This window comes from Macaca mulatta, chromosome 11 (genome assembly GCF_049350105.2).
Source record: "Macaca mulatta isolate MMU2019108-1 chromosome 11, T2T-MMU8v2.0, whole genome shotgun sequence".
Taxonomy (NCBI): Eukaryota; Metazoa; Chordata; class Mammalia; order Primates; family Cercopithecidae; genus Macaca; species Macaca mulatta.
The window spans coordinates 21960260-21974438 of NC_133416.1; the positions used below are offsets into that span (position 1 = coordinate 21960260).

General features: G+C 38.5%; 1 protein-coding gene across 8 annotated transcripts in view; it reads left to right on the forward strand.

The window, feature by feature from the left end:
- The window catches only part of AEBP2 (AE binding protein 2), a 257005-nt gene that overhangs the window by 53549 nt on the left and 189277 nt on the right, over positions 1–14179 (forward strand). For all 8 annotated transcript variants that reach the window (XR_013400655.1, XR_013400654.1, XR_013400653.1 and 5 more), the window contains exons 4-5: positions 5260–5446; positions 11903–12027. Coding sequence is in view for 5 of the 8 variants with exons in the window: in XM_077953143.1 (XP_077809269.1) it covers positions 5260–5446; positions 11903–12027 (312 nt within the window). In the remaining 3 variants the exon portion in view is untranslated. The remainder of the gene's footprint in view (positions 1–5259; positions 5447–11902; positions 12028–14179) is intronic.

The following is a 14179-nucleotide window of genomic DNA, read 5'->3' on the forward strand; positions in this document are numbered from 1 at the left end:
TGGCGGAGAGAGTGCAGGGGAACCTGCCATTTTTTTAAAATCGTCAGATCGCGTGAGAACTCTCACACTATTACAAGAACAGCATCGGGGAAACCACCCCCCATGATCCAGTCACCTGGGAGGTTTCCCACTCAACACATGGGGATTATAATTCAAGATGAGATGTGGGTGGGGACACAGAGCCAGACCATATCAGTGTTCAACAACCAGCTTTTCCCTCATCATTGAAATCGGTTTCTTTTTCATCATAACACCATGTGTAGTGGCTTGAGTTCAGTGATAATTGATATATTTATGAGTGAAAATATAAAACATATTTGAAAACTAAAACCATACTCAGCAACATGAAATGCTCATGTAAAGAGGATGGTACTAGACTATTTGAAGCAACAGCAGATTTGTCTCTGCCTCATATTCTGTAGGATGTTGATTAATTGATGCCTAAAATTATTTTTTCCTTTAGCAGAGAAGAGTTTGTATTTAAGTGAAATATGTGTGATTCTATTACATTTTTCTTTAATATAAGCACTCTTTAGTTCTAAATTTTACTTCTTTTTAAAAATGATTTTTGATTGATAAATGACCAAAATAAAAGATAAAACAATTTTCTGTTAGAATTCTCATTACTGATTTCGTTTCCAGGGACTGAATGATTGATGATTAAAATAAACTTTTTTTTTTTTCTGTTGGGGGAAGGTTAGAGATGGAGTCTCCCTTTGTTGCCCAGGCTAGTCTCAAACTCCTGGGCTCCAAGTGATTTTCCCACCTTGGCCTCCCAGAGTGTTGGGATTGTGTGTGCACTTGGACTAAAACTCTTGATGATTACTCTCTGAGTTCTAGGTGCTACTAGGGCCTATTCTTTGGTGTCTGGAAGGATGCTGGGACAAAATGACTCTAAGACCCTATGGGGACCGTATACAGATAATCTGGAGTGGAGTCATCGCAGAATCCCTCTGAATAGTATACTGGAGGGTTTAAGTCTGAACTGTTGTTACCTCGGCCTTAATTGTAGTCAGCCATTCTAATATTGGAAATGTAGAGTTTTTTCAACAGATTAGTTGAATAAACCAATACTAAACTAGGAACCCGGTTGCAAAGATTTTCTTATATTAATATACAATTATACAATAGGAGATAGAAAATACAGGCATAATAACTTCTAAAACAGTGAAGTGAGGAAAGTGAGTATTTTATGGCTTATTCTGTGGTAGCACTGAGTAATAGAAATATATGTGAACCACATGTCGTTTTAAATTTCCTAATGCCACATTAAAATAAAAAAACAGGTGAAAATAATTATCTTTGGTTTTACCTAATATATTATTATTTCAGCTTTATCAATTTACAAAATCAGTAAATTGTACTTTTTGATGCTAAGTCTTACAGATATGGTGTGTATTTGAGACTTATAACATTTCTCGATTCAGACTAGCCACGTTTCAAATGCTCGGAAGTTACATGTATCTAATGGATATATGTATTGGATGGTACAAAACTAACCCATCAGGGTAAATAAACACTCTCAATTCAAGTATCAAGCAATTTTGAGTATCAGGTTTTATGTATTTATTTTTTACTTTTTTTTTTTTTTTAAATTGTGACTGAGTCTCACGCTGTTGCCCAGGCTGGAGTGCAGTGGCATGGTCTTGGCTCGCTACTCTGCGTCCCAGGCTGAAGTGATTCTTGTGCCTCAGCTTCCTGAGTATCTGGGTTACAGGCTTGCGCCACCATGCCCATCCCAGCTAATTTTTTTTTTTTTTTTTTTGAGACAGAGTCTCACTCTTTTACCCAGGCTGGAGTGCAGTGGCATGATCTCAGCTCACTGCAGCCTCCCCGGATAATTTTTGTATTTTTATTAGAGATGGGATTTCACCATGTTGACCAGACTGGTCTTGAACTCCTGGCCTCAAGTGATCCACCCACCTCAACCTCCCAAAGTATTGGGATCACAGGCGTGAGCCACTGTGCTCGGCTCAGGCTTTAAATTAAAAGTTAAATTGATCATTACAGAAATGCAGTTGAAAACCACAAAAAACCAACACCGCATGTTCTCACTCATAGGTGGGAACTGAACAATGAGATCACTTGGACTCGGGAAGGGGAACATCACACACCGGGGCCTATCATGGGGAGGGGGGGATGGGGGAGGGAGTGCATTGGGAGTTATACCTGATGTAAATGACGAGTTGATGGGTGCTGACGAGTTGATGGGTGCAGCACACCAACATGGCACAAGTATACATATGTAACAAACCTGCACGTTATGCACATGTACCCTAGAACTTAAAGTATAATAATAAAAATTAAAAAAAAAAGAAAACCACAAGATACCACTTCACACTCACTAGGATGATTTTAATAAAAAAATGAAAATAGTGTTGGCGAGAATGTGGAGCTGGTGATTATACAACATCGTGAATACACTAAATTCCACTGAATTGTACACTTTCAAATGGTTAATTTTATGTAATGTGAATTTCACTTGGATGACTAATATTAATTTAAATGAAATAAAGTTAAAAATTCATTTACTCAGTAACAGTAACAATATTTAAAGTGTTGAGTAGCAGATATTTGGCTAGTGGTTCGTAGGGTTGCAGTGACCTTGGCAGTGCACCATGTAGTTCTGTGGCAACGTTGGTATTCCACAGAAGAGATGGCGACTCTAAAAAGCGTTATTATTTCTTGGTACTCAAAATATGTGTGGTAAAATTTTAAATTTTATATATAGAAATCATTAAATGCTGACTTCTCATGGTCAGAATCCGTAGGTGAAAATTCTTGTTGCAGCCTATTTGAGGACCATGCCATTCATCAGGTTGTTGTATGAATTAAATACTAATTTCAGAGCAATGAATATGGCTAATTGCCTCTATTCAGGGTTTCCCATAGCCCTGTGCTTTAATTAGGCCTTACTGTACTCCTTTGAAGTTACTGCTTTATATGTATGTTTTGCTGAACATATAGAAGCTCCTTTAGTATAGTAACTATATCGTACTCATCCTTATACTTCTAGCATATTGTGTAATACTGGACGTAGATAAGTATTTGAACTAAAGTCTTGAATCATTTCTACCTCTTTTTTAACTTAGTATGCACCATAGAGTAAGTAAACATTTTTCATAGAGATGCTGAGGGCCATAAGGAGCCCGCAGAATATATTTTGTATGTCAAAATAAAGAGAGTAATTATTAATGGATACCATTTAAGAAGAATGTGTGATTTTTTTTTTTATCAGCATCAGTAAACATATAGCTGTTTAGTTCTGCTAATATACTTAGTAATATCTGTGATTTGCAAGATGCTTCTGGAAATATAAATATTCATAAATATACATCTCTGTGTTCAAAATGGAAAGTGTGAGTTGGGATAAGCATATAGATATGCAGTTAAGTGTGAGGGCAGCCTCAAGGGAGAATTAGCCCTTGTCCATTTGGGGCAGATTTAGAGAGACTTTATGAGGAAAGTTACAATTTTTACAAATAAAGGGCTGTGTTGTGATTTTAGCAGCTTACAATTGGTAGAGGTACCTCAATTAAAGGAAAGAGCCTGAGGCATCCGATTTTTTTAATGCTGTTATCTACATGAACTCTTACAAGATAAACCGCCTGGGGATAACATGATGAATATATTTGTTTTTTAACATGACAAATTTATATGCTTAGAGTTTGGTAAGTCAGAAACTAAGTAAATTGGTTAAATGACTAATAGAAAAGTCGTCATCCATCCATCTGTGGACGTTTCTGTTTTGTTTTGTTTTAATTACCAGGATTCATTTGTTAGAAGACCTGCAAATTTTTTTCCCCCAAGATATAATTAGAAATCACACACTTACACCGTGGTTAATTTGTATATATTAATTCTGGTGCTACCTGAACATTTTGCATTCTTTGGCAAAATAGCACATCTGTCAGGTGACTCGGGTAGTTAACCTTTTGATTTCTTAATATTGCAAGTACAGAAGGCTAAAGAGGCAGTATTTGAAGGATATTGTAGAGCGCTGCATATGACCAACACTGAGCATGTCTTTTCTAAGAGAAAGGCTGGATCTAATTGTTTAACAAATTAATTTTATTTATTTTAAAAATATTAAATGTAGTCCGTATGGGTTTTCATCTGAAGCTTAAGAAATTTGTAAGAAAGTAAATTACAAAGACAAGGCAGGTGTGGTGGAGCACACCTCCTAGCTCTGTGGGAGGCCGAGGCAAGTGGATGGTTTGAGCCCAGGAGTTCAGGACCAGCTTACCCAACATAGTGAAACCCCCTCTTTACAAAAAATGCAACAACAACAAAATATTAGTTGAGCGTGGTGGCATGTGCCAATAGTACCGCAACCTGGAAGGCTGAGGTGGGAGGATTGCTTGAGCCTGGGAGGTCGAGGCTGCAATGAGCCAAGATCATGCCACTGCACTTCAGCCTGGGTGACAGACTGAGACCCTGTCTCAAAAAAAAAGAAAAAATACATTAAAAAGTCAATATTGAACTTTTCTGTCACCTGTTCTAATAGTGTATAACGCTAGGAAGTCGACTGAAGGTTTTGAAGTAACACGTATCATAAGAAAAATACTTCAGAAATCCAGGAATCCAGCTTGGCATGGTGGCTCACACCTGTAATCCCAGCACTTTGGGAGGCCGAGGCAGACAGATCACATGAGACCGGGAGTTTGAGACCAGCCTGGCCAACGTGGCGAAACCATATCTCTACTGAAAATACAAAAATTAGTCAGGCATGGTAGCACACACCTGTAATCCTAGCTACACAGGAGGCTGAGGCACAAGAATCACTTGAACCCAGGAGGCAGAGGTTGCAGTGAGCGGAGATTGCACCACTGCACCCCAGCCTGGGCAACAGCAAGACTCCATCTCAAAAAAATAAAAATAAAATTCAGGAATCCAGTCATTGTCAGGATATCTAATTCTTTGTTGCAAAAACAGCTTAGTGCTCCTGCTATAAAAATGATTAATTCAAAACCAGATTTTTCTGGGAAGAAGATCCCACTATTTTTGTATTGCATATAGTGGAAATAGCAGTAAACTGGGAGGTCGTGAAACTTGTTGCATTTTCAAGCTTTGTCTAATGTATGTCATCTTACTTGGCAACTTCATAAAGTGAAAAGACTACTAGTCCCTTTTGCTTCCTTTCTGGAATTAGTTCTATTGTACTACTTATTTACTTCTGAAAATACTAGATACTCATTTAGATTTTTCTCGTGCCCTACACAGTATGCCTGACATTATTTCTGTTTTATATTCTTTTAGTGTGTTGTTGGTGGCTGCAATGCCAGCTTTGCTTCTCAGGGAGGGCTAGCTCGTCATGTACCCACACACTTCAGTCAGCAGAACTCCTCAAAAGTTTCGAGCCAGCCAAAGGCCAAAGAAGAATCTCCTTCTAAAGCTGGAATGAACAAAAGGAGGAAATTAAAGAACAAAAGACGACGCTCATTACGTAAGTGTTACACTAAGAAAATCTGATGTATTTGATGGTTTTAAAAGATATCTTGGGCTTTTGTGCAAATCCACTTGGAACTTCAACTCCTCTTCTATTAAAAGTAATAAACAGGTAGGATGCCCATCTGTCAGTGTGAGGGAGAATTCAGTGGCACATGTTTATAGTAGCTAACGGAGTATATGTGGCCTTCAAATATAAACTGTATAGAATTAGATTTGGGGGCTTCTCTGATTCTCTTCTAAAATAACATTTAAAATACGGTAACATTGGTATTTCTAGAAATATTTTAGAAAATTTGAACATGTTAAAAGTAAATATCAAGTAAAAGTTAAGTAACCTATCTACTCCACAGTAGTGTGTGTATCTGAGCTACGAGGTAGAGGCTGCAGTGAGCCGTGATCACGCCACCACACTTGAACCTGGGAGACAGAGTGAGACCCTGTCTCAAAAAACCAACAACACAAAAACCGCAACAAAGCAATGTGTGTGGATAACAAAGCAGTATTTTTTTTTATTTTTTTCCTGAGATGGAGTCTCATTCTGTCATCAGGCTAGAGTGCAGTGGTGTGAGACAGGGTTTCACTATGTTGGACAGCCTGGTCTCAAACTCCTGATCTCAGGTGATTACCTGTCTCGGCCTCCCAAAATGCTGGGATTACAGGCGTGAGCCACCGCACCCAGCCCATAGCAAAACAATTTGAATGTAATGTGTGTCATAGTACCTAGTCTGTTGTAACATATATGTACAATGTTTATGTGCTTATTTGCCAAAATGTGTCCTTGATGTTTAGGATAGAAAATAATTAGATGTTAAGGCTTGTAAATGCTGGGAGCAGGAACAGACTTTGAAACCTCGGAGTGTAGCTGGTCACTGCTTCTTTGCGTCAGCTGGTTAGTTTGTGGCTTTTTTTTGGATGGAGTCTCGCACTGTCGCCCATGCTGGAGTGCAGTGGTGTGATCTGGGCTCTCTGCAGCCTCTGCCTCCCGGGTTCAAGGAGTTCTCTGTCTCAGCCTTCAGAGCAGCTGGGATTACAGGCACCCGCCACCACGCCCGGCTAATTATTGTATTTTTAGTAGAGGCGGGGTTTCACCATGTTGGCCAGGCTGGTCTTGAACCCCTGACCTTGTGATCCACCCGCTTTGGCCTCCCAAATTGCTGGGATTACAGGTGTGAGCCACTGTGCTCGACCAGCTGGTTAATTTTAACTATATATCCTCAATGAAGAACTACCAATGGGTGAATGAGTGAATGAAGCTGTCATTGAAAGGAAGTCCACTCCAAGGGTGAATTAGAAAGAAAAAATAGATTGTACTTTACCCTTTCTCTGGGGATTGATTAGTATAGACAAGACTCCAGACACTAATTCCTGACTATGAAATTAGTGTGTAAAATACTGAAAATCTTTTTGTTACTATAGAATTATAGTGGACAAATGAACAGACCAGAAAACTGTTTTTTTTTTTTTTCTACCTCATTAACTGAGAAAAGCAAACTTTCCTAAAACTCTTAGTTTCATTCTTGCTTTTTTTTTTTTTTTGGATGCTGGATCTTACTCTTGCCCAGGCTGGAGTGCAGTAGTAAGATCATGGCTTACTGCAGCTTCAGACTCCTGGGCTCAAGCAGTTCTCCCACCTCAGCCTCCAAGTAGCTGGGACTACAGGCCTGAGACACCATACCTGGCTAGTTTTTTTTATTTGAAGGGATGGGGATCTCTCTGTGTTCTCCAGGCTGGTCTTGAACTCCTGGGCTCAAGTGATCTTCCCACTTCAGCCTCCCAAAGTGCTAGGATTACAGGCATGAGCCACCACACCTGGCCTTAAGTTTCTTTTTTGTTTAAGTAATCATGTTTATTTTTAATCAATGTTGGCTATTTATGGTACCATTTTCATTTTGACCTCCTTTATAAAAACAGAAATTTAACATTGTAATTTTACTTGTGTTAATATCGAGTATCTTGCAGTTGCACACAGAAAATTGCTAAATATATATTATGGTACTCAAAAACCAGATAACTTCTCCACCAGTTTCACCTAACCTCATTATTATTTTAGTCTCAGTGTATACACAGTAATCATTTAAATTTTCTGACTTTTCACATTATATACTTGGCAATATCTATGCAATTTGCTATGCTTTGTCTTGTAAAGAGAAGACAGATTCAGTTAAATACCCAGTTCTTGCTTAGAAACAAAGTACTAGTGCCGGCTTAAGTATATGTTTCTTTTGACGGTGATGTTTTTCCTCATACTAACTTAGCTTGTAAGGCGGGCTGCATAGGGAGAGTTGGCAGAGAGAGGTGGTGGATGAAAATACCTTTTTGTCGTCTGTTTTATTGAGGAGAATGGGGTTAGTCCTGGATATATTACTTTATGAACTTTAAAAAGGATCCAAGGCCTTTTCACTGTGGGGAGCCATTGTTAAGACAGTGCTGTGATTTGAATTAGCATGGTTGTAGCTGCTGCAGTTCACTCTTTCTTTAAAAGTATACATATCTGTAGCAGTTAACTTTACCTAGTATCTTCCTCATGTAATTCAAGAAGATAGTTTTTATGTAACTGTGAAAAATATACCTTATAAATAGCAGCACTGTAGCAAATGTAATTTTCTGTTTGATAAAAAATTTTTTTTAACCTTTTTTTTTTTTTTTTTTTTTCTTTAGACAGAGTCTCACTCTGTCACCCAGGCTGGAATGCAGTGGTGTAGTCATGACTCACTGCAGCCTCGACCTCCTGGGCACAGGTGATCCTCCCACCTCAGCCTCCCAGGTAGCTTGGGCTACAGGCACACACCACCACACCCAACTAATTTTTGTATTTCATTTTTGGTAGAAATGGGGTTTTGTCTTGTTGACCAGAGCTCTTGAGCTCACATGGTCCACCCGTCTCAGCCTTCCAAAGTGCTGGGATTACAGGTGTGAGTCACTGCACCCGGCCTGATAAAATTTAAATATATATATATACACACACACACACACACACACACACACATATATATATATATATATATATTTAATTTTAATGTATTTTTTCATTATTTTAAAACATCTTTAAAAAGTATTTTTAATGCTTTTCAAAATATACTTTAAAATGGAAAGAATAGTATAATAAATACTTGTATTTCTCTTCACTTAGAGATTTACCAATATGGTACATTTGTTTTATCTTCCTACCTATATACTTTTTTGGTCATGGACCCAAAATTCTTAAGATGCATCTCCTAAGCATAAAGATATTTTTTACATAACCACGTCATCATCATTGCACCTAAGGAGAAGATAAATCATACAATATATGTAATTTTGAACCACGGGAAAATAAGAGTTTCTATTTTTGTCGTTTCCAAAGTTTTTCTTTGAGGCAGAGTCTCACACTTACTGCCCAGGCTGGAGTGCAGCGGTGTGATCTTGACTCACAGCAACCTGTAATGTTAGGTTGTCAGTTTGTGATCTTTCAACCTTTTTGTTTCGTTTTTGTTGTTGTTTTTTTGAGACAGGGTCTCACTTTATTGCCCAGGCTGGAGTGCAGTGGTACAATCTTGGTTCACTGCAACCAGTGCCTCCCAGGTGCAATCAGTTCTCGTGTGTCAGCCTCCTCAGTAGCTGGGACTACAGGCACACACTACCATGCCCAGCTAATTTTTGTATTTTTAGTAGAGATGGGGTTTTACCATGTTGGCCACCAAGTCTCAAACTCCTGGCATCAAGTGATCTGCCTGCCTTGGCCTCCCAAAATGCTGAGATTACAGGCATGAGCCACTGTGTACAGCATCAAAGGTTTTAAGTTATATATCTTATTAGTTAAAAAAATACTGAGCACACAGTCTTAACATATGTAATTTATACATTGTATACGGGTAATACTACTAATGCGCGTTATGCAAAATTGCCAAGAAGGAATATTGAAAAAGAATGAGATGAAGAAATTAACAAAGGTGTTATATTCTTTAGTTACTCTGATGGATCATGACACACACCTACTTTGGAGACTGCTGTTCTAGTTTGGTATTCTTGATATATACAGTGCAGATAGTGTGGTTAAGGTCTGAATGCACAGGCTGAAGATTGAGGGCTCCTTTCATTATTGTGAATTTAAGTGATGGCTTCAGTGTTTAAATTTGAGTGAGGAGTGGTCAATTTGAGTGATTTAGAGTGATGAGTTATTATTTTCCCCAAGTGTTTATTCTTCTTAGGAAAAAGCATGTATTTGGAGAGCTTGGAGAAAGTACACATTTTTTTTTCGAGTAGCCACTGATCTAACAGGAAAGTGATGTATTTCTCAGAACTCTCTCCTGCCCAGCCCTGCAAATGTCAAGTACTTTTTTCTTTCTGATTTCCCATTGTCACTGCATTCTTAGTCTTTTGGGTTCTGCTCGTTTTTTTCTTTCTTTTTTTCTTTTTGAGATGGAGTCTCACACTTTTGCGCAGGCTGGAGTGCAGTGGCGCGATCTCAGCTCGCTGCGAGCTCTGCCTCCCGGGTTCACGCCATTCTCCTGCCTCAGCCTCCGAGTTCACGCCATTCTCCTGCCTCAGCCTCCGAGTAGCTGGGACTACAGGCGCCCGCCACCACGCCCGGCTAATTTTTTGTATTTTTAGTAGAGATGGGGTTTCACCGTGTTAGCCAGGATGGTCTCCATCTCCTGACCTTGTGATCCGCCCGCGTCAGCCTCCCAAGGTGCTGGGTTTACAGGCGTGAGCTGCCGCGACCGCTGGGTTCTGCTCATTTATTACTAGTTGGTGTTTTGTTTTCTCTTGAGGAAATATCCAGAGAAAAGAGCTGTTTGTTTAGGTATGTTCTATTTAATGTGCCAGCTGGTGAAAATATTCCCCCATCAAAGCTGTGGTGAATTTGTGTAGATGTTTTGAGAACTCTTTGAATAGCCATAGTGTGGGAAATCAGCATATATGTAATTCACAATATGCTGTACCAGGGAATCAAGCCAACCCTTTTATTAGTAAAATTGAATTTTCAATTACAGATCTTGAAAAATTACATGTATTAGTCGGCTCCACAAATGTAAAATAATCAACGTATTTATTTTGAGCAACTTTCTTATTAGGAATAAGAATAGAACAATGTATAATAATAATTAGTGGGATGAAAGTTGAAATTTGAAAAATGTTCTTACCAAATTAAATCTTCAGTGTATAATTTTTTTGATTACACTAAAATATTGCCTACTGTATATTTGTGAAACAATTTATTCTTTAAAAAAAATTCCATGGTGGAACATGCCTGTAGTCCTAGCTACTCAAGAGGCTAAGACAGGAGGATCACTTGAGCCCAGAAGTTAGAGACTGCAGTGAGCCATGATCACACCACTGGTCTCTAGCACCTTGGGCAGCAGAATGAGACTATGTCTAAAAGAAAAAGAAAAACACCAGTGATATAAACTTATTAATATAAATGGCCTTATGATTTATAAGGCATTTTTATATGCATTTGTTTTATTTAATTACAATTGAAAATTGTTAACGATAATTTACATTTTACAAATAATGCACAGTGTAATGCAGGTTAAGTAGTTTGCCTGCAGTCACACAGCTGATAACTGGTGGAGTTGATTGGCAGCTTTGGTGGACTGATTGGTGTCTGAAAATTTTGTTAGTAATTTTATTAGATCATTGTTCGAATAGTTGTTCATAATCAAGAAAATACTTGTCAAAAACCTCAAAATAGGCTGAGTGCAGTGGCTCATGCCTGTATACCCAGCACTTTTGGAGGCCAAGGTAGGCAGATGACATGAGGCCAGGAGTTCAAGACCAGCCTGGCCAACATGGTGAAAACCCAGCTCTACTAAAAATACAAAAATCAGCCGGGCTTGGTGGTGTGCGCCTGTAGTCCCAGCTACTCAGGAGGTTGAGGCATGAGAATTGCTTGAACCTGGGAGGCAGAGGTTGTAGTGAGCTGAGATGGCGCCACTGCACTTCAGTCTGGGTGAAGGAGTGAGACTCTGTCTTAAAAAAAAAAAAAAACTCAAAATAATATTATTGTCTTGTCAGATTTGTACAACTTGAAATTACGTGGTAATACAGAATGTTCATGAAATTTATTTTGTATGTTTGGCAGTGGTGAGTTTGAGATCCTGATACGTAGATGATGTTCCTTAGATTGCTGAAAATACAGACCTTATGCTGAGGAGAGATGTTGGGGAGATGTTTATCTTTATCTACTAAAGATAAAGTTTTATGAAAAATGAAGTAGCTGAGATGTGAATGATGAGGTTTAAGGTTAGAACTTAACTCACCAAGGGTCAGAATTAACCCACATTCACTCATTAGTTGAAATAATGCTTTTGCGTATTAGTCTTCTTATCTAGAGTCCATGTTTTGTCAGCAAATAATATCTTGCATTTAAATACTATTGATAGGTACATATTTGTTAATTGTGTCAGTCTTTATTATTACTGTTATGTTTTTCTAAATATTCTTTACTTTTTTTTATGTTGACTTTTAGCACGGCCACATGATTTCTTCGATGCACAAACACTGGATGCGATAAGACATCGAGCCATATGCTTTAACCTCTCAGCTCATATAGAAAGTTTAGGGAAGGGACACAGTGTTGTTTTTCATAGTACTGTAAGTATTCTTTTATTTTTTCAAATGAAATATAAAGCTTTGCAAATTATATTTCCACAGTCATTTCTAAATCTCTCAAAATCTAAGAAAATACGATTTAACAAAAATCACAAAACCTTTTGTTTTATCAGTATTTAAAGTATTGTATTATTGGTTATAAAGCACACATTTCCTACAATTTTACATATTTGTGATTAAACCGAATATGTTAGCCTTTAGTTTGAGCTACTTAGGAATAATGGGGTGACACATCATATAGTGTTACTAGGCATTACTGGACTCTGACATTAGGTAAACCAGGTGTCTTTTCTCACCTGATTTCCTCATTTGCAAAATTAGAACATGAGACTCTTTTTACCTCTAAAAAGTTTCATTCACATTTCTGTGTACTGCATGGAGCCACCCCTTACACCATGCACCCATCCAAAGTTTATGTTAAAGAGAAAATAAGATTATATTTGCTATCAGAGCTTCATGAGGGAAGGGATTTTAGTCTCTTTTGTTCCACTGATCTAGCCCAAGTGCCTAGAAGTTTGCCTGGCACATGATAGGCACTCAATATAGTTATTGAATGACTTATGTTGTCAATATAGAAGAAGAAAAGTACCAAATTTGAAGAAGAATAAATGCAGTTTATTTTTTGTTTTATTAGGAGTTGTAATAGAGAGTTGTTCTTTCTTCCATGCCTCTTTTCATTTTGTTTTTCAGTCATTTTTAAATTGGTGTAGTTTGGTGTAATTAAGTTAATAAATGTACATTGTAGATCATACTTTTGGTGATTTGAATCTCTGAAAAGTATGTGTTTAATTTTGGCTGACAAAATACAGGCTGGGCATGGTGACTCACACCTGTAATCCCAGCATTTTGGGAGGCCTAGGCAGGCGGATCACCTGAGGCCAGGAGTTCGAGACCAGCCTGGCCAACATGGCAAAACCTTGTCTCTATTAAAAAATACAAAAAATTACCCAGGTGTGGTGGGCACCTGTAATCCCAGTTACTCGGAAGGCTGAGGCAGGAGAATTGCTTGAGCCCAGGAGGCGGAGGCCGCGGTGAGCCGAAATCGCGCCACTGCACTCACAATCGGCCTGGGCAGCAAGAGCGAAACTCCGTCTCAAAACAAACAAACAAATACAACCAGGCTTGGTGGCTCACACCTATAATCCGAGTACTTTGGGAGGCTAAGGCAGGCAGATTGCTTGAACCTAGGAATTCAGTACCAGCCTGGGTATTGGCAAATCCCTGTCTCTACAAAAACATGCAGAAAATTAGCCAGGCCTAGTGGTGTGCACCTGTAGTCCCAGCTACCCGGGAGACTGAGGTGGGAGGATTGGCTGAGCCCGGGAGGTCAAGAGTGCAGTGAGCTGTGATCGTGGCACTGTACTGCAGCCTGGGCTACAAAGTGAGACCCTGTCTGAAAAAAAAAATTGTAAATACACTAAATTTGGGTTACTTTTATTTTTTATATTTCAATTGAAAAATGCATGAGAATTGAAATACAAAAGGTCCTTGTTGATATCAATATCTTGTTTGGTTTGAATCTGTTTCCTTCATCTCCTATAATAAAGAGTTTTCTTTTCTTTTTTTTTTTTTTGCATTTTTGTGTTTTCTTCTACATGCAGTCATCCCTCCGTATCCATAGGTTCTGCGACCATGGTTCCAACCAACCACGGATTGATAATATTTGCGGGGACAAGAACCACAATAAAAATCATACAAATTAAGAAGTACAATGTAACAACTATTTATATAGTATTGACTTAATTATATGGGAGATTTTGCATAGATCATATGCAACACCATGTTATTTTATATAAAAACCTTTTAGAGCATCCTTGGATTTCACTATTCAAGGCAGTTGGAGATGTCCTTGCTTACTTCCCAATTATATATAGCTTTCCTGTTATTTCTACCTACTTGTTTTTCTTTTGAGACAGAGTCTTGCTCTGTTGTGCAGGTTGGAGTACAGTGGCATGATCTAGGCTCACTGCAACCTCCACCCCCTAGGTTCAAGCGATCCCCCTCCGTCAGCCTCCCGAGTAGCCAGATTACAGGTGTATGCCATCATGCCCAGCTTCTTTTTGTATTTTTATTAGAGATGGGGTTTTGCCATGTTGGCAAGGCTGGTATTGAACTCCTGACCTCAAATGATCTG